The following is a 27,500-nucleotide window of genomic DNA, read 5'->3' as shown; positions in this document are numbered from 1 at the left end:
CGCATCGAACGTCGAACGTCGAGCTGGCAGCGGACAACGGACAGCGGACAGCGACGCTAGCGCCAACTTAGGCAGCGACGTACACATGTATGTCCACGGGAGCAGTACGCTCTGCTTGGATGAGAAGACGATTTCATCCCCCTGTTTCTTAGAGCGACGGCGCGCGCACTCACACACACACACACACACACATAGAGTTGGCAACAACAACTACCCTGGCTTGCCACTCGTATGTGTAGTGGTGACTACACACATTTTTTTTCCTATAGTCCGACTCGAGCGACCGTCGTCCGTTCGCCGCTCACACACGCACGCACACGCATAGAAAAGACGAAACAGAGAAAAAAACGTTGCTGTCGCTGTCGACGGCCGCGTCACAGCCTCAGTAGGCGTCGACGTCAGCGCCAGCCTCAGGACCAGCGACGGTCACAGGAAGACTTTGAATTGTCAGTTCACGTGAAACCTCTGTGGGGTCAACAACACACGCGCTCTGCCCAGGACATTAAGAACTACTTACCCTGGTCCGATCCAAAAAAAAATAAAAACGAACAACAAAAACGAGCGAGAACGTGTAAAGAAAGTGATAAACAGTTACAGTTATGCACAGTTTGACAAGCACTCATCAATTTATGGATTACCCGTGAGCGCCGCTCTACTGTGCACGTGTGTGCGGTTTCGTGTGCCTTGGAGAGATTTCCAAAAAAAAGAAGAATAAGAAATAAATAAAAAAGAAGCTAATTTTTTTTTTGAAAAAAAACCCAAGCAACCCAAGTTTTTTTTGTCAAAACCCATGTGATGTGCTAAAAGTTGCAAAACTATACAATAAATTTTTTTTTCAACAAACAACTCGTATGTGCCACAAAAATGTACAATAAAATGCTGTCGATCAGTGAGGATCATGGATTCCGTTCGCTGAGTCGTAAGTGTTCCAATATATATATAAATATATATAAGAGAAACCAAAGCTTTTGAGAATTGTGGCCAATTGTGTGTCTTATCGTGTCGGCATATAATTTTTTGTGTTTTTTACCAATGTACTACCAGGTAGTATGTCTTTCTATCTGGTTGGTTGACAGATAATACAGATAGAATTTCTTAGAATTGTTCGCTTTCTTAACTTTTCCGCTTGTCGCTCAGGCTAGGAAGTTCAACTGCTCGCTTTAATCATTCGCCGGCGTTTGTGTGTTTTATGGAAGCAGAAGTGGGGGGGAGTGGGGCTCTATGTATAGAGAGGTCTAGCACCAAAATCGAGTCACATCTGAAGAGTAGAAACGGACAGAAGAGCAGAAAAGCACACACAGTGTGTGTGAGTGTGTGTGTGAAGGAAAATGTGCAGACAATTTGTGTTTCAGTTATTTTTCTTCTTCTTTTTTGTTGATAAGCGCTTGTGTTAAATACCAAGAAAACCACAACAGCAACAACAACAACAACAACAACAACTAATAAGCAAACGCCCGCCCGCGCAATGCACACACACACACATACACTTACTCGCATAGGATCGCACACTTTGTGCTTATTTACATACACACATACATACATACAGATATATATATATATGTATGTACACGGTCTGCTGTCGCGTCCAATGTTTCAGTTTTATTTTATTTTATTTTTGTTGTTGTTATTTTGTCGTCTGTCTTTGACTTTCGGGAAATAAAACAAACTCCTCACCTCAAAATACAAACACAAATACAAATATTTTAGCACAAAAAAATGAAAAAACATCAACAATAACAAGAACTGAGGCGACCTGAATATAAATACACACAACTACAAATGCATGTAAAACATGTCTTATCAAGAGCAACAATACCAACAGCAACAACAACAACAATAGTTACGTTTCATGTGAGTGGGCAAACAGCGGGCGCTGCAGTTGGCCTTTCTAGCCCAGTCGGTCGCCCAATGCAACATACAAAAATCCAAACATACATACATACAAATGTACATATGTACTTGTATAGTATATATATATGCATGTACATACATACTTCATAGACAGCTCCAAATGGGCGCCACATAATCCCCAAGTACAGTCATGTGCAGAGCCCATCAATATGACAAAATGTAAGCCACAAAGCAGAATATGGGATAAATGAGAGTATATACTTGTACTTAGATTCTATATACATATGTATATTTGTTGTGGTCAGTGCACAAGTAGGATATGATATAGTCATTCAATTACATAAGCGCAAAAACTGTTGAAGCTTTGCAGCTTAATGCGATGCAACTTAAGGAATATCTATGCATTCTATTAGAAATCCAAATAATAGAATATCTATACATTCTATTAGAAATCCTGAGCGCACTTACGCTGCACAGACATCAAGGAAATGTTTATGCAAATTATGATGTCTATAGCACTTACAATCTTTTATATTCAGGCGTTCATACTGTCGAACGGTGGAAGCAACAAACTAGTCAACTGAACTCAAATATCAACCAATTTCAAGTCTAGTTAGAATCTAAACAGAACTCAAAAAGATAACTCTATCACTATACAAACGGCAGATGGTTAGTGGAAAAATTCTAAGCAACATCTCTAAGCGTTATTAAATATTCATAACTGATATAAGTTTGACTAACACTAATTATAGATCTACAATTATAGACTAGAAAGCGTACATTTTAGAAATAAATGTTAGCTTTGTAAATTATATATTTATAAATTTACATTATTAAACTTATTTGTTTAAATAATGAATATTCTGTTTAAAAAAGGAGTTGTTTTGTAATTGAATTGGACAATTACAAATTCAACTAAATATTAGAAACATTTTATTTTTAATTACAAATGGAATACAACAAATGTTTATAAATCTAAAAAATTTTGATCAAAAGTAAAAGAATGTAAAATTTTTTAGATAGGAAATAATCATAATTAATTATAATTGAAGGCTATTCATATTCCTAACCCCAAAGGGTTAAAGTTTTTTGTTTTTGCTTAAACTGTGAAACAAATGTTCGCCCCTCACTTATAGTATGACATGGAATTCTGATTACAATTGCCTTGCACTCTGATTGCCTTATTAAATATAAAGATAATCCACTCCCATATCTATTACTTCTCACCACAATAGTGGATATTCAAAGTGAAGACTTCCATTAAGCGCATCAGAAGAGTTCTATTCATAATATATAGAATATATATTTTTTGGTTTGTAGAATTCTCGATAACTGCCGTGGTTATCTGTGGTACACCCTTTCCGACAAAATAGTGACCTCGGCACGCGCCATTAACCACCGTTAAGCGCTAATCAACAATCAATGCCCGCCAACTTGATGTTTCGCTCATTTCGCCTCCTGGTTTTGCTTCTTCTTCTTGCCTTTATCAAGGTGTGAACTATTTGTGTGTCCATGTCCATGCCTATGTCCCTGTGTCCAGCTTTGGGCTGTTGGCGGCCCATGAAATCGTAACGCTCGCATACTATACATACGTACATATATATTGCTCAACTTTTGTTGTTGTTGTTGTTGTTGTTGGGTTGGCATGCATGTGTTTTAAATATCGGTCTGCCTATATTTGCATACGGCTCATTCACTCAACTCCACTCGCTGACTACACAAACTGTTTGTTTGTCCAGATACACACACACACACACACTTGTGTGTGGCATGCGGGTGTTATCAGACAACGCTAGCTTTTGGCTAACCGCTACATATACAGCTATATACGAGTATAAATATATATATATATATATATATATATATATATATATATATAGTATGTGTACATATGTATATAACACCGCCCTCAACTCAAACGAACGTCACGGCCTGCCTGCGGGCCAAACAGCAGCGGTCGTCATGCCCAGAAGTGTCTGTCTGTCTGTCTGTCTGTCTCTGTGTGTCTGTACTCCAGCAAAAAAAAAAGAAAAAAAACAACAGATAGCCCCCTATGGCAAGGCAAGGGTTTTGGGGCACCTGGTTGGCCTGTTGGCGTCCCTAAGCGCCTACTACACTGTCCGAAAAGATAAGGGTAAAGGGTACAACCTTTCCAGAAAACCTATATATTATCATAACGATAATTATATTCCTAGAAGTTATTAGGCTAGGGTACCTAATAAATTGACAACCAAACAATTATAGCTTTTAATTAAGAAAAAAAGTTGAACAAGATTTTAAACACAAATAGTTCCAATATTATAAAAGATATAGATCTATTTTCCACATTTATACAGATGCTCAAAACTATACAAATCAATGAGAATCGTGCAGAGTCTATTTCAAATAAAGCTCCACTGTCTTTTAAAAATAATCGCTCGTATCGACTTAAAATAGTTGCATTATTTGAGGAAATACAAAAATATATAATGACAATCAGTTGCAATCATATTTATGCTCAAAAAAATGTATAATTTGATTATAGCTTGAAAAATATGGTATGGCTTGTATATTTTAACTCGAAAAAGTACCTTAATAGTTCTTAAAACGTAAATATTAAAAGAATTCAAATTTTGCTAATTTAACAGCAATATATATATTTTTTTTTGGGAAAATAAAAACCTACATACTAATTTAATAGAAACTAACTAACTAGCCTATTAAATCATTCACAAAAGTAGTAAGGCTAAGCCGAGGAAGTTTTAATATCAATTGCTCTGAAATCGATAGTAACATATTTATAAGTAGCTTAATTTTCTGTTAATTCTATTCATAATGCAAAATATGAATGTTTTCCTTAAACATAGAAAAGCAAATTAAAGTATTAAATTGAAAGTTAAGGATGTTTGCATTTTTCAAATTGCTGGCCTATTTAGTGCCCGTTTTTCTCAGTGTATTTGTGGGTACTGCCGGGTAAAAGAAATAGTATACAAAAAAAAAACAAGCAACTCGTACATATGCGTTGGCAAATAAAACCAAATTTGTATGCTAAAACACTTTGCGTAGCCCGTACCGGTCGTGGTCGTGGTCGCGGTCGCCGCCGCTGTCCCTGTCCCTGTCCCGCTCCGGGTCGCGTCATCGTCGGCAGCGCTGGCCGCTGATAAGACGCCCGCCCACACAAAGTGGGGCAAGAAGAGGACAAGAAGGGGCTGTGGACAGGCACAACGGAAACGGGAAAGGGAACGGGAATGTGGCGCTGGGCAAGGCAATAGTGTGTGTGTAGTTTCAGCTGCCACACACCTTTAAAATGGACGATGTGTGTGCATGTGTGTGTGCGTGTGTGTGTGTGTGTGTGTTTGTTCATTGCTATGCTGGTAATTTGTTTAAACAAATTAAGTTGGCCGCTCGCCTTTGCAGCTGCCGCTGCTTGTGACGCTCGCTGTCGCTTTGTCACTGTCATAAATGCACAATACACACACACACACACACACACACACATACATATATGTATGTATATGTAATGGACACATAGTATGTACATATGTGCGAACGCCCCCGCTAGCTGCGGCCGTTATCGCTTTTGTAACGGCAACAAAATACAACAAAAACAAAAAAAAAGTGAATTTGTTTAACCTTTTTTTTTTGGTCTGGTCTGGTCTGGTCTGCTCGTTCACAACAACAAATAATAAATGAGCGAGCCAACAACGGCTGGCCAAAACAATAACAACAACAACAACAACACCAAGCAGCAGCAGCAGCAGCAATAACAACAATAAGAAGAGCGCGCAAACAAAATGTGGCTCACTTTTTTAAATATTTACACAGCATTTCTTTTTCGGCAACTTGTACAGCAATAACTTGAACTTCTTGTTATTGTTGTTGTTACCTTTTGTCTTATATATATGTACAAGTATATGCATGTGCATGTAGATATGTACATATATATTTAGTCATTTATTTGTCTATAGACGACCAAAATGGAGCACTTGGTGTCATAATAATTCTTCACTCTTTCTTTCCACATACTTGTATGTATGTATTTCTTAAACTTCGCCTTCAAGGTGGCACAGCAGAGAACTTTGAACTCAGGCGAGTCGGAGCTGTTCTACTGGAACTATATTTGTGTAAAGCTAGTCGCCCCATTGCTACCTAATATATTATTTTAGTGGTCATACAATTTTAAGCATTTCTTTACACCTTCTCTGCAATTGAACTTCACTTTTCAACTTTTTTTCAATTTTTTAAAAATAATATTCAATTTTTGAACAATTTGTGGAGCTATAATTAGCCAAGAGTCTTGGCAAGTTAGTTATTCTACTTGAACTATATTTTCTAAAGCTAGTCGACTGATTGCCACTTAATATAATTTTTTAGTGGTCATACAATTTTAAGCATTTCTTTACACCTTCTCTGCAATTGAACTTCACTTTTCAACTGTTTTTCAATTTTTTAAAAATAATATTCAATTTTTGAACAATTTGTGGATCTATAATTAGTCGAGTGTCTTGGCAAGTTAGATGTAATTTTTTAGTGATCATAGCTATTAAGTATTTCTTGTCTTCCGTTGAACTGTAACTCTTTTTGAATAATACTACATATAATATATTCAAATCCTTGACAATTTCTGGAGCTTTAATTAGCTAGGGTTCTCAACTCTCTCTACTTAGTTCTACTATTATAAAGCGAATCATGTACATACTTTTACATAGAGCGCTATTTAATCAATAAAGTTCGACTTTAGTTTGGCGAATTCTATTTTAATTTTTGTGCACGTTCTGCAGATGAAAGCAGCACCACTTGAAAAAGTGCCACGCCCCCTCTCCCCCCACCTCAACCAAGCAAACAATCGCCCACACATCGGCCCACTTTCTGTGTGTGTGCGTGTGTGTGTGTTGGTTGCCAACAGAGAGAGAGCGACGCCATTTTTCATTTGAGTTTGGTGTGGCACCTAAAAACAGTTCGCATGGTTTTTATGGCCAACACAGCACCAATAGCGGCAAATAGGAGCTACAACAACAATAACAACAACAGCAAGAGCAACAACAACAATAGCTATAGCTATAGCATAGCTTAGCCCAAGCGGTAGCCCAAAAGCCATTCCAATTCCAATTCCTATAACCTTGTTGGGGCGCCACACGGCCGTAAAATGAGGCAGCGAGTCGGGCTCGCATGTGTGGCATAAATTAGCGCAATCAACGTATTGTTTTCTATTCTATGCTATGTGGTTAAGTGAGGGCGGGATGTGCGAGGAGGGTGAGTCAAGAGGGTGTATATATATATATATGTGTGTGTGTGTGTGTGTGTGTGTGTGTGTGAAAAGGGAAAGAACGCTCGACCAGTTGCCATTTGGCGCAGTCGGCAGTCAATAACATGAAAATGTTATAAATAACAAAAATACGAGTACGAGCACGATGCTGCGAGTCCTGCTGCACAGCTTTAGTGTCTCTCTCTCTGTGTATGTGTGTTTGTGTGTGTGTGTGTGTGTGCATATCTGCCTGCTTGAATTTCATATTTGTCTGATAATTTGCGCAAAAGTCCTATTAATATGTTAATTCTTAATTGTCCTACTTTGCTCAAACACACACACACACACACACAGCATACACAAGCATACACGAAAGGATCTCAGGCACGCACACAAACACACACTTACAGTTACTTATGCGCATATTAATAGCCCTCTAGCCTGTCTTCTATATTTGTGCATTGAATGGGACGCGATTGCGAAGGCCAAAGTTCTATATCGTAAATATATTTCTTAAGCTGCCTGCGGTTTACAAATCGACGCACTTCAATTCATTCACTTTTCGCGTGGAACGGGGGAGAGGGGAGGGGGTGGTGGTCGAATTAATTACCAACTCATACACACACACACACACACACTGATACGCACATATGGCCACCAGTCGATGACATCATCAGTTAAGCAGAGAATGGTGGTCCACCATTTTTATTTCGAAAGTGCCATTTCATTTCATTTCTTCAGCTTCGATAGAAAAAAAATTGACAAAAACTGATAAAAGTGGCAATAAAGCTGGTCAGACGCTGATGGCGTTGACAGGCAGACAGCAGATATCTATATGTATATATGTATATATATGTGTGTGTGTGTGTGTGCATATCTGCCTGGTCATGCCCTTTTCAAAAGGGTTATGCAATAATGTCGCATGTTAGTTACATACATATATCCTTTGCTTATTGTCATCATGTTTGATAATTCAATTTATGAGCCAACACAATGGGCAGCGCACAAATGTGAAAATCACAGCGGCAGCAACAACAACAAGAACAAGAACAGGAGACGCATACAACACATTTATGAAATATTTTGTTTCATTAGCGCGTTGGCAAAGCCAAGGGGTGCCAAGGACTTGAACTTTTGCATTGTCTGCCAAACACACACACACACACACACACTTACACACATGTATGCATATGTGTGTTGACACTTGTCATTGCCACTGAGTGACATTTGACAGTTTCAGGCACTTTCAACACCCTTTCACCTTTGTTTTTGCTTATGGCAGCAGCTGCTGCTCTTGCCGCACATGCCTGCAGCAGTTGTGCCACAATATTGCAGCAACAACAACAACAGCAACAACAGCAGGAGTAGCAACCACACACTGTCAATAAGTTTTCAATAAATTTTGGCGCTGCACACTAATCTCTACAAACACATCGCAACTAATCGTTTAGGCAAATAAATAAGCGGCAACGCCCAGTCAAACGGCCAACAAACAGTGACATGTTGCAGTGGCAACAACAACAACAACAGTAGTAGTAGCAGCAGCAACGCCTACAAACTGCTACAACAAAAACAAGCCGAGCAGCGACGGCAACAGCAACAGCAGGTAAAAGAATTGACCGGCCAGCCGTCTGCTTACCTGTGTTGATCTCCCTGGGCATTGGGCACGCACCTCAATGGCTGGCCAATCGGAAGCGCGCGCACACACACACTCACACACACGCATACACCCGCACACACCCACACACACACATGTATAATTCATGTACAGCTGCTTAACTAATTGCGTTGAGCGACCAAATTGTGCGTTTGTCGTCCTGCAGGGCGTCGATTTCACGCCAATGATCGCCAATCAATAAATAAAAAAGTGAGAATATATCCCAACAGAGGGGGGGTGACCATAAAAAAGAGACAAAAAAAAACATATTTATTTGTTGTTTGGTTGTTGCCGCTGTTGTTGTTGTAGTTGCTGGCATTTAACAGCAAAATCGAAACCAAAACGAAAGGCCAACAAAAAACAAAAATCCACCCATGCAATCAAAAATTACCAAAGCTAAATAAATACATGTGTGTAGATCCTGACTTCTGGCCTTGTTTTGTGTTGTAGTTGTTGTTGTTGTTGTCACCCCAGCAATCAATTGTTAAAAAAAAATAATAACGAGGAAGCAAACTAGACTTGAAGGCAACGCACTCTGCATACCCTCAGGCTAACTGGATTTTCCAAATTGCTTTTCAATATATATTTTGAAAGCATTTATGAAATATTACCAACATTTTTGGTAATGATTTCATATTAAAGTCGTCTGCAAGAATGATAAATGGCTGCTCACAAGTGTGATTATTATTATAACTATTTTGGCTACATTTTAGGATCTTTGGCTTTTTATATTTTAGTTTAGTTTTACTTTGTTTTTCAAGAATAAATAAATGAACAATTTTGAAAAGCAAATCAACTTGTACAAACCTTTCAATTCTTGACACCTTTAATTGGCGATATAAATATATTTCATTTAAAGTGGAAAGAACATCGATTAGTTTTAGATTTCAAGCCTAATTTTTAGTTTATTACTTAAAGATATAAATAATAATATTATAAGGACAGCCTCTGTAACACAATACCTCGTATATAGTATTAATCGATTAGTAATTATGACGAGGAAGTAAAAAGAAGAAACAACTGTTTGCGATCGAAATAAAGTGAATTTATATAAAAGAATCTTAGAAGCGATGTTCTACAATTTTGACTTTCTTTCCGACTGATGGCCACTATATCGAGTTCAATTGTAAAGCGACTTCTGTGCCTGCCAAACAGCAGCATAAAGTGCCAATACTCTTTGCTAGGGTATACAAAAAAACATATCGCTAAAAAGGCGAAGCAAAAAATTGAATGTTATGCGTTGGTGGGTGGGTGGTCGGTTGGATGAATGGATGGATGGATGGATGGATGGGCAGGGGAGGGACAAACCCCGCACGCACTAACACCGCCGGACGTGGACAAACTTTATCGCTTAGGGCGCATTAAGCATTGCCGCTGCCTGTTAACTATAATACCCAATTGTTGTTGTTGTTGTTGCTGCTGCTGCTGCTGCTGTCAATATTGTCATTATACGTGTGGCAACCGCAAATTGCAGGAGTCACCGGCCAGCCGCGTCGACACTGACAAGTGGCAGGAGTGCAGAGCACAGAGCGTCAATAATTTGCCGGCTAGTTGACAGACACACACACACACACACACACACACACACATATAGCTATACAGATTTATGCATGTACTGGTATATGTGGCTGCCAACGTGTCATTGCCGTGTGCAACATTTTCATTATGTTTATTAATGCCACAAACACACACACACATAGACAGTACAGAAAACATCAACGAATTTTCGAAGAGACAGCAATATTGATTATGAAGCTATTGTTGTTGTTGTTGTTGTTGTTGTTGAAGCTGAAATTAAAGACTGAACATACATGTATGCCGATTTAAATTTTCGTTTTTGCATAAATACTTTTATTCCTGTACTTACAAAAGCTACAAAAGCTTTTCCCAAATTTTCCAGTTTTGAGAAGTTTGTTTTCTTAATTGCCTGAGCCTCTTAATTTTTCATTTTATCCACTAAGTTCAATACTTGTATAGTTGTAGTAATATCTCGAATTTACAACTTAAATAGAGTACACAATTTTACAAAAGTTATTAAATAAATAAAAACGGAATTTAAAATAGCCAGCTTGTCGATAATATTTTCTCGAATTTACAATTAAAATAAAGTATATAATTTCACAAAAGTTAACAAATTGGCGTATTTGTAGTAAAGCTTGTTTCTTCTCTTGCCACATATGATTTAAATAACTTCCCGGCTTATTTATCGCTTAAGTACAGTTCTCAAAACATAGATCACTTAATACATAAAAACATTTTTAAAAAGAAAAAACTCAAAGGCAAGTTTGGTTTGCAACTTCTGTCTACTTTAGAATCTGCTGTTTATTGATTTCTAGATAAATTTTCCGATCTTCTTCTTCTTCTTGTGCGATTAGTGTTCAATACAATACTCTATTCGATGGCTTGACCAGCGCCGTTGAAACTTTTTTGTTTTCACTTTTGCTTGACTTTTGACGTTTGGGTTTTAAAATCAATTCAAATTTGGGGATATGAGTTTGATTTCTTTTGTTGCCTATCCCCAGGCGCTTGACAACATATGTATGTATGTATGAGTACACACATACTCACACATATAGTACATACATATGCTTATTTGTATGGCACATAAATTGGCACATGGCCCGCGGGCCGGACAAGAACTTTATTGTTTTGGTCAATCAAAACTGTTTGGAATTGTCGCAGGAACTTTTCGTTGTTATTGCCGCAACAACAACAACAACAAGAACAACAAGAACAAGAACAACATCAAAACCAACTCGGGTTCTCTTTACTCTTCAAGTCCATTGCGACTCGAATTAATTGCAAGCCGAACATTTTTGCCGCTACTGGAATTTATTGCCACACGCCTCGCATATGCAAATGCATATACATGAGGGGGTTGCTGCCTCTTTTTTTCCAATGGGGTGGGTGGCATGGTTGCTGCCACTGCCACCGCCACTGCTATTGTTTTTCGGTTGAGTTTTAGCAGCAAGCCAAATAATAAATTAAAGTGCATAGATCGGGAATAAACGCCCGCCCGTCCGACCGACCGACCGACCGACCGACCGAATCAACCGTCTGCCCGCCCTTCTTGTTGCGTTACTTTCCCAAGCGCTTATCACTATGTCTGTATTGTCTGTATGTGTGTGTTTGTGTGTGTGTGTGTGTGTGTGTGTGTATGTAAATAAGGGGGGAGAGTGCTGGTGCTAGTCCGTTACGGTTTTGGTTTGGTAAAAACCCCAGCATAACGCAAATTGTCAGAAAAACTAAAACGCAAAATTGCGCCGACTTGTTGTTGTTCTAGTTGTTGTTGCTGCTGCAGCAAATCAATTGTGACAGCTCTGCTGCACATGTGTGTATTTATGTGTGTGTGTGTGTGCGTGTTCGCATTTAATATTTAGTAGCTATTCGGGCCCTAATGAACGCCAACAATTTGCGCGCGCCTTCAAAGTACGATAACCATGGGCAGAACAGCGTTGTAGTTGAGTGAAAAAAATTGTTGTTCGCTTCTTGCTATGACTATTACTAAGGCAAAATAAAAATTGAAAAAATCGATAACGATAAATATCGATACCGATAGCAGCTAAATAAAGATAATTAAGCCACAATAAAATAAATGCTACACAGTTACAGCTGCAACTTCTGTGAAATCACGTTTATCGATAACACTACAACATGAGCTATCGATAATTGGTAGAAATACTTTAATTGTATCACTGCATATATATACAACAAACACTTACAGCTCATATCGATTTAAACAGAAAACAAAATGAAATCTTTGTGACGAACATGCCTTACAGTTCATATCAGTTATCGATTAAAAAACAAAAAATAAATAAAAATAAAAACTTGGTTGCAATCAAGCCGTTGAGAATTATAACCTCATCGAAACGATGAGCCTGTTATCGAAAGGTTGCCTCAAAGACTTATCAAAAACAAAAGGTACCAGCAATGATTTTAAAAATGTACTACCACGTTGTTTACTCATTTGCTCCACTGTGCCGCCGTTGCGAAATTATGCATAAGAGGGCGTAAAGCTAGCGCCCATTTCTTGACTGTGCCAATTGTCGCAATAAAACTGACAACAACAACAACAGCAGCTACAATCAACCGCAGTATGTGGAGAAAATTAGAGACATCGACTTTAGACGCCTTATAAGCAATGTTAGGGCATTTACTTAGCCCATTACTGCACACAAACACACACACACAGCAATGTGTATATGTTTGAGGTTGAGCGCCAAACGAATTAAGCCAAAATTGATGGCCACCAAAATGCTTGGCCATAAAATGTGGGGGGAGAAGTTGAAGAGTCGAAAATAAAAGGAGATAAAATTTATGAACAGAAATTCAATTCCAAGCATACCCATGTACATACTTGTATATACTATATATGTATATACGTGTATATATATGTACATATGTATTGACAGGCACTCACACCCCCGCCACTACCCACACCCCTGCTAGCTCATGTTCACTGATAATTTGTTGCCCGTAACCTGCCATTAAACGACGCACTCTCACCATTGCCATCTCTCTCTCTCTCTTTTTCTCCTCTCTCTTTTCTCGATATTTGCGCTGGGACCACAGATTCCGATTCCACAGAGAACGATGCCGTCGCTGCGCAGGACATTCTCACGTGCGGCGCGTGTCAAAAGACCTTCGCGCTCTCGGACATTGTCAAGTTCATACAACACAAGGTCCTGCAATGCAACAAGGAGAACTACGGCCAGTGCACGACGCAAGGTGAGTACCGAGACAGTACCCCCCGGTACCCTCTAGAAAGTCGAAACATATTGTTTCGAAATAGATTCAATTACAGACTGCATCATCCCTATTCATTCTTGTAAAGATCCTCGGTAATATTTGATTTAGGTTTGCCAAAGATACATATATTTTTACTATTATTCAAAGAAGATTAGTAAATTCTTCTTCATTCTTGTAAAGATCCTCGATAATATGTATTTGATTGCGGAAGATACATATATATAATATTCAAAGAAGAATTAGTAAATTCTTCTGTAACATCTCCAACAACAACTGACTTAGGTTCATTAGAGTTAGCAAAAGATCTTTCTATTCAAAATTATTTATGTAGAATGGACATAGACTCCATCATCGCAAATCATTCTTGTAAAGATTCTCAAAATTATTGTTTTAGGTTGGCTGAAGATATATTTTTCAAAGAAAATAAGTTAACTCTTCCGTAACATCTGCAAAACCAACTGACTAAGCCTCATTATTCAAAATAATTTGAAATGTTACCTATGAAGAACCAAGCTTAAGCTTAGAAAAGTGGCGATCTGATCTATGAAATCTTGTTATTAGAATAGAAGAAGAAAAACGGAAGAAACAAACAACAGCAATTTTCAACGAAAGCTAGCAAAAATTTATATTCAATAATGATTCACAGTTGGATCTAAGACTGAGTGTAAAAACCTAAACTAATTTCTAAAACCCATGTCTCTTCATTTTTCTCCGTGCAGGTCCCACAATGGATCGCGATGCGGAAGAGGGTCGACCGCTAAGTCTGGTCAATCGCCGTCCATCGATTTCGGCACCCATTAGCAGTCGGAAACCCACAAGTGGTGCCGGCAGCGCTGCCGCCGCTGCTGCTGCGTCCGCAGCCACGGCTAGCGCCAGCAGTACAGCCAGCGCCAGCGGCTCAAGGATACACACACCACCGCCCAGTCCTGCAGATTTGTTGGCCGATGGGGCCAGCAGTACGCCCAAGCGTCTTGTAGATGGTAAGCCTCTGCACCCAACACTTAACACTGATTGCCCAACACTTATTCAGATTGTGATCAACACTAATTTGTGCCTTCAACACTCTTTTTGCTTTTTTTGTGCAGAGAACGACAACACAACGCCCAAAGACAGCGAAACGGCTGCGAATGCCTTGGAGGCGGGAGCGGCAACCACAGTTGTTGTTGCCAGCTCGGGAGCGGACATTGGACGCCGCTCGGCAATCGTTGACGATGACGACGACGATGACGATGATATGGATGAGGATGATATGGCGCTGAGATCTCGTAGTCGTCACAGCAGCTGTGAACTAGACAACGTCGCCGCCAATCAACACAACAACCATCATGTTGACGATGATGAGGATGCTGATGAGAATGCTGACGATGACAAGCCAAAGGTTAAACAGGAGCCGTATGGTGAGGATGAGGAGGCCGAGGAGCTATTGCAAGCCCATGATGATGATGATGTGGACGATGGTCATAAGCCTAGCACAAATAATAATAACAATAATAATAATAATAATGACGATGGCCAGCCGCTGGCCAAGCGACCCAAAATCGAGGTCTGCGATGCCGAAGCCAATACCGTGCATACAGGTAAGCAAAAATATCCTGCCAATATCCTCTAACGCAAATATTTTTGCGCTCGTTATTAAAATTTGCAAACTCAAACTCAAAGCCAACCCTACCCCACCACACCGCCCAGTCCAGTCCAATTCAATCCAAATTATTGGCAGTGACCAACTCATACAAACATCAAAAACATGCAATTTTGAATTTTCCGAAAATTGCGAATGCAAAAAATGTTTTTGATGTTTTCAAAGGATGACAATGAATTATGTGTTGCATGCGCGTAAGTCGCTGCTGATCAGCCCGCCAGGCAGAATGTCAGCCAGCGATAAGCTGCAGCTGTCCCTGCCCCTGCCCCTGCCGCCTCTGCGTCGGCTGTTTAACAATTTTCTGACCAATTGCGCTGCAAAACAAAAGCAAACAAAAAAACACAAAACAAAATTAAAACATTGCGCGTTATCCTTGTCCGAGAAATAAAAGCAGTAAAAAGCGTTTGTGTGATAAAAAGGCAGCCACGCAGGCATCAGGCATCAGGCATCAGGCAACATCAAAGCGCAACAACGCAAATGCTGATAACTGAAGTGCAACAGGACCAGACCAAAAGGACAATTGGACAGTTTGAACAGCGTGACAATCGAAGCTGGCCCCAGAGGCTGCTGTCCTGACAGTCCTGACAGAACAGCCAGCCAGCCAGCTGCCCTTTGACATTTCAATGCAAATGATGAAAAGCCAAAGACAACAAAAAGCAGAAGAGTATAGAAAAAATGAGTAGGTAGCGGCGGTGGGTAGGAGAAGCTGAAAAGCTGAAAAGAGGGCAGCAACAACAACAACAGCAACAAGAAAGCAAAGCAAAGCAAAGTAAAGCAAAGCGAAAGGCGAGCTGCCCTGAAGGGTAATTTGAATACGAAACGAAGCGCAGGAGCAAAGGAATGCTGCTGCTGCGACCAACCAACCACTTAACTGGACAAAAGAACTCGCTTCATGTTGTTGTTGTTGTTACTGCCAAGACAACGAATAAAGACGGATAATGCCAAAAGGGGTGGGCAACGAAGCCAAAGAATCGCGTTCAGCTCAGACGCTGGTCACTCGGATTCTGACTCTGCCTCTGACTTTGACTTTAGCTTGACCGCTGTGTGGTGAGTGGTGAGCGGTGCTGAGTGCGTGTGGCACGTGCCACAGCTGCTGGCCAGCGAAACAGCGGGGTTCAAAGGTCAACAAGCGTGTGCTTACAGGTAAAAAGTCGCATACGTCGCGTGTCCAGCTGACCAAACAATTAGCAAACCAATTGAGTGAATGATTGATTGCAGCCACAAAACTGAGGCAAAGTGTTTCGAAAGCGATTGCATATTTATGGGCTATTTAACACTAAGTTGGCTTAGTAGCATTACAAATTCATAATCATTCATAAATCTGATGATTTGAGTAGCTCATTCAAGCCATTCCTGCTCAGAAATGATGATTATTCGTTTGATTCAACGAAAAAAAAAAAACATTTTCATTTGTTTCATTTCGAGTGCTCTTTGATTAGCTCATTCATATTCATAAATGATTCATCAACTCCATGCATTCACAGCCGTTTTCAATGAGTATGAATTCATTGAAATATTCCGTCACATTTCAGTTACAATTTAATTCATAGCTTGTGCTCTTTTAGCTCTTTTCATTCAGTTCGTCTATTCTTTTTTTTTATGATAACAAACTTTAACTGAATCTTATTCATGCTTTTAACTTCTTTGATTCAAATGCTCTTCTACTTAGCTAATTGAACTGTGACTAGTTTTTGAAGCCGTTTTAAATGTAGCTATGTATGTCTTCATTTGATTCTTACATTTATTGAATGCTTTAGTTTCATATTCGCTTGATTCAAACATATATTCAAAGAATATTCAAAGAGTCAGCATGAAACAATTGGTATTTGGTATTTTCCAAATTTTATTCACTTGACTGCGGGAGCTTATTATTCGAGCTTAAGTTATTAAAAAAATGCATTAAAATGCACTCGAATAATGCACAGTTATCATCATTCAAGATTTCACGCATTCATTTCACTTTCTACATAATGGCTTATCCATGTTTGAATCCTTTCCCTTAGCTACTTAGCTTACCTGGCAGCTTAATTATGGCAAATCGGTTGAAGCCAAAGCACTTTTTATACGAAAGCCAACAGACACTCAAACACTCACATGTCACGGAGACACATTTTTATTGTCACATTTAACCCTTGAACTTAGCGCGCCGTTTGACACGAGCGCGAAAAAAAGAGTAGAAGAGGAAAACAATGACAACGAGACAACAATAATAATACAAGTTACTGATGGCAAAGTTGTTGTTTGGCTTTGACTCTGACTCTGACAACGCAAACTGTCAGCAGCTCAACTAACAAACGCACATTGACATGCACACACACACACACACACACACACACAGAGAGATACAGATAAAGATACACAGATACGTAGATATACTTGCATGTATCTGTATCTGTAGCATGTTAATTACGCATTCTTGTTGTGTTTTATTTTTTTCTCCTCGCTCCTCTCTCTTTTTGTAGTTTGCAAGCGTACGTCCTTTCGTCCTTGTGGCTCCAATTGTTGTCCATTTGGTAATTATAAATATGGAGTCTGTGGAAGTCCTGGGCATGGTGGTCCTGATATGTGGTTGGCTGCCATGGCAATCTTTCTCTCTCTCTCTTTCTTTCTCTGGCGTTGACATGTCGCTTCGCAAAACTGTCAACCAAATGGATATTTCTGTGTCGCACAGTTTTTTAAAATTTAATGCGCATTTTGTGCGGTTGCCTATCCACACATATCATGTGTCTGTGTGTGTGTGTGTTAATTATCAATTTGCTGCGCGTTACAATGCACAGCGTGTCGCGACCGCAATGACAATGAACGAGCCGACGGTCGGTCGGTCGGTCGGTCGCTCTGTTGGGCAATCGGGGCTAACGGGGTTCACAAAAAATGCGAAAAAAAAGGAAAAGGACAATGTTGCTTAAATCCATTTGCTCATCACACACACACACACACACACACACAGGCACAAAAAGAGGCAAACATACACAGTATCTCATTCATTCAATTATTGACTCATGCTGGCACTAAGCCAGCATTAGCACACACTCACTCAAAAAAAAAAAAGAAGAGAACCACCCGCCCACACACTCATCGAATGAAAAGTGAAGGAGGGGAGAAGGACAACAACAACAACAACAGCAAAAAACACATTCGAATTCAATTCAATCTTTGACGAGAGCAAGGTCCGTCGACCGGTCGGTCACAGTTCAATGGCTAATGCGCCCAACTTATGCAATTTCACGTCCACACCTAACGACCGTCGTACCAATACGCCTTTCGGCAGCTTAGCGCCCAATGTGGGGCCCGGCCCATTGGCTCGAAGTAGCGAAAGGATTATGCGCCTTTGTTGTTGTCGCCAAATCAACGGCCAACGGAAAAAACCAAAAGGACACACACAGCGGCTTAGCGACCGGGCAAAAGGTTTGCTCATGCAAATGTTTGTTCGTTTTTACTTCTATACACATCTTTTTTTGCTGTCGTTCTTTTAGCAGCCCCATGTTGGGCGCTAGTGTATGGCTGTGTTGCCATTGTCTTGCTGTGTGTGTGTGTGTGTGTGTGCTGTGTGCCGCAAAGCTGCCAGTTGGCAAAGCTGCAACAATTATCCCATTAAGGACTGCAAACGTGTCTAACCCTTTGGCTGGTAGCGCAGCGCTATGCTCGTATATCTTTGTCTGTTTGCCACCCGCTGATACGCATTGCTCATACGCAGCGTCTGCCCATCAACAGCGCTTCCTGTGTCTGCCTTGTCTATCCTGACTGACTGAGCGGCCAGCCTTTGTTGCGCTGCGCTTGAGTTGCGTTAAGTACAGCAGGCGGTCAATTTGCCATTTCCGTGCACTACTACTGCACTGCCCACGTGTGTGTGTGTGTGTGTGTGTGTGTGTGTGTGTGTGTGTGTGTGTGTGTGTGTGTGTGTGTGTTGGTCCTGTCGTTGTCCTGTCTTTGTGCCTGCTTCTGTTTCCGTCTGAGCTGCTTTGAATATTGCGGTCACTTAGCGGGGGTGGCAGCAACGGCGCTGACGATGGCGATGACGATGACGACAACGTCAGCGGCATCTACTGCACCACTTCAATTTGGTTCTGCTTCATAACTTAACAACAAAAGCAGCCCGAGGCAACTGCCGCATAACAATTGCCCGTTTCCACTGCCCTTATCTGCCAGATATACATACAGTCAAGCCTCTAAGAATTACCCCATTGGCGAAGGCTTAAAAACGGGAGAGAAAAAATCTACCACGAACCTGCAGTCCTTTCTAATCAAGAAGAAGTATATATCCCAAACTTTCTCAAGTATTAAGGTCTCTCCCACCTCCATGAGCTCTAATTTAAGGAGAATACAACACCAGTACGACTTGTGAAGAAAGAGCTGCATGTCGAGTAAGGAAAAGGATTCCAAGAGTTAGTGCAAATGGGAATCCATGCTATCAGACTAATTAGGAATATGTAAAAATGTTAAAGGTCTCAGTCACGTTTAACCTCCAAAAGGCCACACTGTATGTGCGGAACGGATAGAAAGGATAAAGGACGCATGCTGCACATGCCTTTTAGCTTTGCTGTTGTTGTTGTTGTTGCCAAACAGCTGAGCTGCCAAAATCAGAACGTGCGCTCTTTGTCTGATCAGGAATATCAGCAGCAAAGGGCATCAACTCGTAAAAAACAGAACAGAAAGGAATTTAAAAATGTGAATTGAAAAAAAGTCGCGCGTGCGCGAAACGCGACCAAAGGATCCGGATCCTCGTGCCTCCTGTCCTCCAATGACAATAAAAAAAACTAATAATAATAAAAATAATGCCCAGCATTTTTGGATAACTTTTACCTTTTTTTTCCATGATCTTTGGCATGAGATCGGCGGCGCATCCTTTCAACCCCTTCTGCTGGCTAACCAGACAACAACAGCAGACAACGAAAAGCAACCCCTAGGGGCATTGAAAACAAATTATCTGTCAGATTCATTTGCATTTCCTGCGTGGCTATGCCCGCATGGTTAGATTTAAGCGAGCGGCGCTTGCCGGCAACGCGTCTCGAAGGTTTCAATGGCATCGCGAAGGTTTCGAAGGTCTCGCGGCCCCGACGAGGTCATGGCAAAATCATGTTAAACATGTTCACCTTTGACAGCAGCACGAGCGGGCGTGGACTGATGCGGCTGATGTTAAAGCTGCAGTCGCGCGTAACGCCATAAAATACAAAAAAGGAGAAAACATTTTTGAAAAAAAAAAGTGAAAAAAAATTAATAGAAGAAGTGAAAAGCAAAAGTGTGGAGGAAGCGCGCCATGCGTTCACTTTTTAAAGCATCATTTAAATGCAGAGGATGTCGCTGGCCAGGGTAGTTGTTGTGGCAATAGTAGTTGCGCATTAACACCTTGTTGCCCGCATGTGTCGTTGCTTGGTGACATGTGTGTGACGGCGACGGCAGAACCACATCCATATCCACACATCCACATCCACTTCCGCATCCTCATCCGTATTTGGAATGCGGTATTTGTATCCGCATCGCATCGTATCGCCGCATCCCCATTTCGATTAGCGTCTACGTGCGTTTAGCCAATTTTATGTTCGATTCTCAATTTATCGCCCAAGCCGTGGCAAATTTCACATTTTTCATTTTAAAAACCGCATCTGTTGCTAACAAATATGATAGTTATCGCAACATGTGCATACATGTGTGTCTCTGTATCTGTCTGTGTGTATCTGTGTGTGTATCTGTGTGTGTATCAGTCTGTGTGTGTGTGTGTGTGTGTATTTGCCTGCAATTTCCGTTGGGCGCCCATCAAATTAACAAAACTGCAAACGCAACGAAGAAGAAAAACGTTACGAAAATCTGAAAACTATTACGCCCAAAAAAAAAAAAAAAATACACCCAACAACAACAACAAAGTAGATAGTAATAATAAAACAACAACAACAACACACGTGTAAACGAATTTACAATCGCGGACATGCAGATATGAACACTCTTTAGCGTACAGAAACAATTCAAAGGCTTGCCATCCTGAAGAAAACTTCAACTTTTCAATCATAAATATATTAATTTTTTTTATAACATTTCATTGAAGGCATCCAAAACTTTATACATATTTTCTAATATTTTTTTATATAAGCAACCATATCAATATTACATTTTGTATGAAGCTCAAAACTTTCATAATGTTCGGGTATTCCCAGATATGAAACACTTTAGAGAAGAGAAACAATTTCAAGTCTAGACATCCTGCTATTGGCTGAAGAAAATGTAAGCTTCTCAAACATGATATGATTTTAATCAACATTTCATTGAAAGGATCCAAAAATTGAGATCCTCTCTGGTAGAGTTACATAAAAAATTTTACATTTAATAAATATTTTCATATTTTTTAAAAGTTTAAAAACAAGAAATAATATCAATGAAATCTATAATGTTGTACAACTTCATATATATTCCCTAAATGGTAACAATTATCGAACCCATCTCTAGAGCTGAGTATATAGCTTATATACCATATATGCTTATATATGAAGGATAGAAATTAGGTAAGAGTTGTGCTGTGCTGGGCAATAATCGCCCGTCAAGGCTTAAAGTCCTTTCCCAATATTTGATGGGCCAACTTTAAAAGGGATATATAGTATAATCCTAAGAACTATTCTACTTGTCAAATGGATTTCAATTCTTGAATAAATCGATACGTGTTTCTAATTCTAAAATTCTAAAATAAGCGAAGAAATTTGTTTGCAAATCTTTGCAAATGTAATGCTTCGACGGACAGAGAAATGAACTGTAACTGCTGTGCACATTTCAGTGTCCATCAGTGTATGCCACATGTATGTTTGCGTGTGTGTGTGTGTGTGTAAATGCGCATATGACAACATGCGGCGCCATATTTGGCAATATCCTAGCGTCTGCCTGCGGCGTCAGCAGCCATAATAGACAACATCCTCATTGGCGTCTGATGCGCGGGCCGCGTTATTACAAATTGTGTGCACACATCCACATATATATATATATATATATATATATAGTATACGTATATATGTATATGGTGTGTGTGTGTGCGTGTGTGCGTGTGTGAACAGGTTTACACACATTTATATGCTACGCACACCACATTCGATATGTTGGCCAAAAATCAATAAATAAATAAATAGCACAACCGACCGAAAAGTAGGCAGTCAGGCAGGGAGGCGGGGAGGGAATATAGGCAGGAAGACGACACACGCCCATTGTCCACCCCACGCCGAACTCCCAGCTCCCCACTCTCTACTCTCCAGCTGGCACAGCCGAGTGCCGACTGAGTGCCATTTTTGGCGTGGGCCTCACGACGACTGCACCCAACACACAGACTCTCGTATGCGTGCAGTACTTGTACGGGAGGAACCAAGCCTGGAGGTGTGTCGACCACTCAGAGCCAGTCAGCAGCTTACCAGCTCGCCATTACCATTTGAGTGGCAACTGCAACATTGTGACGCATCTCATGCTGACAGCGATTGCCCACACAGCCAGCGTCCATGGCGCGCCCAGAGCCGCAGAGCCCAAAAACAAAAACAAACCCAAGCCCCAGCCCCAAGCCAGGCGTGATAATGACACGCGCCAATTGTAATTGTAAATGATTTCAAGGCTGGGCTCAGCTGGGCTGGGATGGTCTGATCATAGACTTCTGTTCAAATCAAACCCAACAGAGACATCAATCGGAAAGAAAATAAACTTGCACTTACCGATGATAAGTGGAGGCAGCTTGCCAGGTTTCGTGTCACTTGGTCGAGTAGTTTCCGAAAAACATTGGCTCAGACATTCAAACAAAATGGTTGGGCAACTACATTTTGTTCTTGCTTTGGCTTGGAGCTAATGATCCGCGCCGATTATAATTGTACGCATTTCAGTTGTTTCTGCTCAAATCAGACCAATCAGAGACATTAATTGTAACGAGCGCACACAAGACTGTAAACTTGTATGTACTGCTTTCTAGTAGAGGTAGCTGACGAAGTTCGGTGGCATTTGGGCGGGTAGTTTGAAAAAGATTGACGCTCAGACAGTCGAACAAATGTGTACCCAACTTCATTTTATTTCTCTTGGAGCTATGCATTTGGCTCCACTGTGCAGCCCATTAATTATTTTAATGAAATTGCAAGCGACGCGCCACAACGGGACTCGCTGCGGATGTGTGTGTGTGTGTGTGTGTGTGGTTGAGGATGCTATGAGGGAGGGGAGGAGGGATTGAGTTGCGTCCTACAATTTCCTGTGCTTAGAGTGTTAATTGCATTTTTGGCTTATTGACAAATAACTAATAAACGTTTCCCTCCATCTAATTGCAGAGCCCAGTAACTACATCTGCTCGACCTGTAAGACCCGCTACACGAGCGCCTGGCGCCTCATCCAGCACGTGCAGCATTCGCATGGCGTCAAGATATACGTGGAATCGGGCATGGGTGCTGCCACCCTAACAGTGGCCACGCCCGCCTCGCTAAACAGCAGCATAGCCGCCGCCGCCGCCGCTGCTGCAGCCACTGGCACCACCTCAGCTTCGCCCAGCGCCAGTCCCACATCTTCTGTGGGTGTCAGCGCTTTGCCACTGCATGCGCTCATGCAGTCGACGCCGGTGCCGAAACGCAGTGCCAGCAACAGCAGCGCCGCCGCCAACAGCACCACCCATAGTGGTGGTAGTGCCAGTTCACCACCGGCCACCACATTGGCTTCCCAGCAGCAGCAACAACAGCAACAGCAGCAGCAATTGCTGCAACAACAACAGCAGCGCGCGGCTGCCGCTGTGGCTGCTGCAGCTGCCGTCGAGCACCACAAGCAGGCGGCGGTGGTGGCGGCACAACAACAACAGCAGGCAGCACAGCAACAACAAGCCGCAGCCGCCCAACAACAGAGCCTCAGTTCAGCAATGGCCGCAGCAGCCGCCGGTATGCGCCACCATCCGCTGTTGCCACCGCCGGAGGCGATGCACACGAATCCCTTCAATTTGTTGCGCATGCCACTACCACCGGCCCTGGCCCAGAGCCCCGTAGTTCCTAATGTGGCACCGCTCTTCAGCCGCCCCCATCCCGATCACTATCGCATGGAGCAGCTGGTGTCCGAGCAGTTCCGTCATCACGGCTTCAATTTGGCCGCCGCTGCGGTGGCTGCCGCTAATACCGCCGCCGCTGCCCAGTTCAGCGCGAATGGTGGTGGTAGTGGTGGTGCTGGCGGTGCTGTTTCCAATCAGAGCGGCAGCAATGTTCCTACGAATGTATGCTCGAGTGGTTTGGTGGAGCAGCGTCCGCCATCGAGCAATAGCAGCCACCGTGGTTCGGTGCCACCTGCCTCGTTGCCGCCACCATCGCTATCAGTGGCAGCAGCCGCTGCCGCGGCCGCCGCTGCTGCAGCCACCACGCCGGTAGGTGCTGGTGGCACTGGTGGTGCCCTCAGCCTGGAACCACAGCAGCAGATGGATTTTTACTCGCAGCGATTGCGTCAGCTTGCGGGCACAACAAGCCCTGGAGCTGGCAACATTGTTAACTCGAGCTCGCCGAGTCCACGACAAAAGCAATCGCCGCACTTTGCGAGCCCCTCGCCCTCCCAGCTACCTCCGACACCCGTTACCGCCAATAATAATAACAACAACAACAACAATAACAGCAGCAATAACAACAACAATAACAGCAGCAGCAGCAGCAGCAACAACAATAGCAGCAGCAGCAGCAACAACAGCAGCAGCAATATGCGACCCCATTCGCTGACGCCGCCAGAGAAATGCGAACTGAGCGGCGAGAACGGTGCGCTGCACACAACGCCCCGCTCCGCCTCCACACCACCCTCGAAGCCCTCCAGTCACGCCGAGGCCAGCTGCTATGCCTGCGGCTATTGCGATAAGAAGTTCCGCTTCGAAAACAATCTGATCATCCATCAGCGGACGCACACGGGCGAGAAACCCTACAAGTGTACCGCCTGCGACTTCGAATGCTCGCACATCCAGAAGCTGATGAAGCACATGCGTGTGCATCGCAGTCCTGCTGGTGCCGATGGTCCCGATGGTAATGGAGGTGATGGCCAGGATGGTGGCAGTAATGCGGATTCGTTGGAAACGAATGAGGCCGATGGCGATCCAGATGCGGATGAATCAGAGCCAGAACAGGATCTGGACGACGAGGATGCTGATGCGCTGGACGAGGAGGATGATGATGAATTGGACGAGGGTGATGATGTTGACTATGAAGCCGAAGATTTGAGCGTCAATACACGCATCGATGGCAAGAGCCAGAGTCCAAAGACCACCAGCTCGGGTGCCACCTCTCTGGTGGGTGAGCTGATGGACAAGTTTGGACTCTCGAACATTGCCCAGTACTCGGAGGCGTACAAGCAGGCGCTACAGGAGTCTGGCAGCCTCAAACATTTGACCAGCAGCGCTGGTGGCAAGGATTCTGCCTCGGTCTCTGCCGCGGCGGCCGCTGCGGATAACAACAATCGCAGCTCAAATCGTTCGCCACTGCCAGCGATTAGCGACAAACTGAATGGTTTGCCGGTGGCCGCTCTGCGATTGCGTGACGAGTTCGCCAAGAACTGTTCGATGTTCCAACAGCCAGCGCCGCAGGATGCGCCCGCACAGGTGCCACTGTTCAACCCCTTCCCCAACCCCTTCGAGCTGTCGAAACGCATGAAAATTGATGGCGGCGACTGGTGGGGCATGTCCGCTCTTCATCGCAACGATGCCCTCTTCGAGAACCTTAAGCTGAAACCACTGGGACTGGGCGGTGCCAATTCCCTGCTGCAAGGCCCACTGCTTAAAAAGGAGAGCCGACAACGCAACGACACCTGCGAATTTTGCGGCAAGGTGTTCAAAAACTGTTCCAACCTCACCGTGCATCGACGCAGCCACACCGGCGAGAAGCCCTACAAGTGCGAGCTCTGCTCCTATGCCTGCGCCCAGAGCTCCAAGCTGACGCGTCACATGAAGACGCACGGACGCACCGGCAAAGATGTCTACCGCTGCCGTTTCTGCGACATGCCCTTCAGCGTCCCCTCAACGCTCGAGAAGCATATGCGCAAATGTGTGGTCAATCAGGGCAAGGCAGCGGCTGCGGCAGCGAACGCGGCCAATGCTGTGGCCGCTGCACAGGCGGCGGCTGCTGCGCAACAACTGCAAGCAGCTGCGGCACAACAAATGCCGGCGCAGTCGCAACTATCGCCACCCTGCGCCTTGGGCTCCTTTGCACCCCAGTTCGGTGGTCACAATTTATCGCTGCCGGGCAGCGTAAGTGGTGACAATGATTCGAATGCATCCTCCAGCCTGCCAGCTCATCCAATTTCGCTGAAGGAGGAGGCATGACTTTTTAGCGGCTGGAGTGGCGCTGGACCACCGCCACCGCCGCCACATACGCATCTCCATGGCTCCGCCGCCGCTGGCACTGTCGGAGCTGGAAACCAAGCACAACACCCACCACCACCAACAGCACCACAACATCTGCAATTATCGCATCACCACCACCATCATCATCATCATCAGCAGCAACAGCAGCAGCAGCAGCAGCAATTGCAGTTACGTGGCGCTCTGCCTCATCCAAATCATCCGCTTACGCATCCGCATCCACATGCGCATGCGCACCATCAGCTGGCCAGCCGCAGTCGCATTATGTCGCGCATCTTTTAAAGATGGCGCGCCTAAAATACCCTCCTCTCCCACTTCGAGCAACCAGCCAACCAACCCTCTTGTACATACACATACATACACGCACACACGCACACACACACACATATTGTAGATGAAGCGGTTGCCTTGTAGCCTCAACACCACTTGCCCAGTTAATCAATCGTACGGTTATGGCAGCCCTAGCGCCCAAACCCTAGACCCTAGACCCCAGCCCCCTTCCCTGTCCCGCTCATCTTTTTTAAAAAGATAAATCGCATTATCCAGAGAAATCTTCGCCCCCACTCTCCCGTCTCTCGATGATGTCACACACTCTCACGCTCTGCCCGCGAACAGCTGACAGTTGACAGCTGATAGCTGTTGGCTGCCAGCTGAGACTCAGCCAAGCTCCTTCAAGGCGACAACCGACCAGAGGCATTTAATACCAAAGCAATAACCGTTATGTAATATAATTTTAAAGCATTTTTCATTTTTTTTCACAATTTTTTTTTTTCTAAACTAAATAACACGTGTAATTTATATGTATCGAGCGCTGCTCCACTGCGCATTAATTAATAAACTCTATTTAAATATATATACATATATATATAAAAATTTAAAATAAAACCGAAAGAAACCTAAAATAATATAAAAATTAGGCAACGGCGCTCGCCATTGTCCTCGTCGCACATTTTCCAGTGTATTTCTAGGAATAAGAGTTTTGTATAAACAAAAAGTAATCCAACTAAAAGCGAAACAAATATGCATACACATAACTGTATAGTATGTTTATGAAAACAAAAAGAAAAAAAAAAAC

The 27,500-nt window shown here is 42.7% G+C and overlaps 1 protein-coding gene across 1 annotated transcript; it reads left to right on the top strand.

Moving 5' to 3' along the window:
- Nucleotides 1-864: 864 nt before the first annotated feature.
- On the top strand, nt 865-26,386 carry LOC115629639 (pneumococcal serine-rich repeat protein). The gene is made up of 7 exons (XM_030526141.1): nt 865-919; nt 13,308-13,463; nt 14,204-14,464; nt 14,570-15,061; nt 23,391-23,833; nt 23,921-24,642; nt 24,754-26,386. The coding sequence occupies exons 1-7, from the start codon at nt 865-867 to the stop codon at nt 26,384-26,386; spliced, it is 3,762 nt and encodes a 1,253-aa protein (XP_030382001.1).
- Nucleotides 26,387-27,500: the final 1,114 nt, after the last annotated feature.

This window comes from Scaptodrosophila lebanonensis, unplaced genomic scaffold (assembly GCF_003285725.1).
Source record: "Scaptodrosophila lebanonensis strain 11010-0011.00,11010-0021.00 unplaced genomic scaffold, SlebRS2 tig00000161-arrow-arrow-pilon, whole genome shotgun sequence".
Classification (NCBI taxonomy): Eukaryota; Metazoa; Arthropoda; class Insecta; order Diptera; family Drosophilidae; genus Scaptodrosophila; species Scaptodrosophila lebanonensis.
This window is presented reverse-complemented; position numbering and strand designations above follow the sequence as displayed.

Bases quoted from the DNA above. Each gene is read 5' to 3' on its own strand.
- LOC115629639 (XM_030526141.1), top strand. From the start codon at position 865: ATGTACAATAAAATGCTGTCGATCAGTGAGGATCATGGATTCCGTTCG. The intron at 920-13,307 runs GTAAGTGTTCCA...CTGGGACCACAG, and splicing joins TGGATTCCGTTCGCTGAGTC to ATTCCGATTCCACAGAGAAC. The intron at 23,834-23,920 runs GCTGCCGCTGTG...CAGGCAGCACAG, and splicing joins AACAACAACAGCAGCGCGCG to CAACAACAAGCCGCAGCCGC.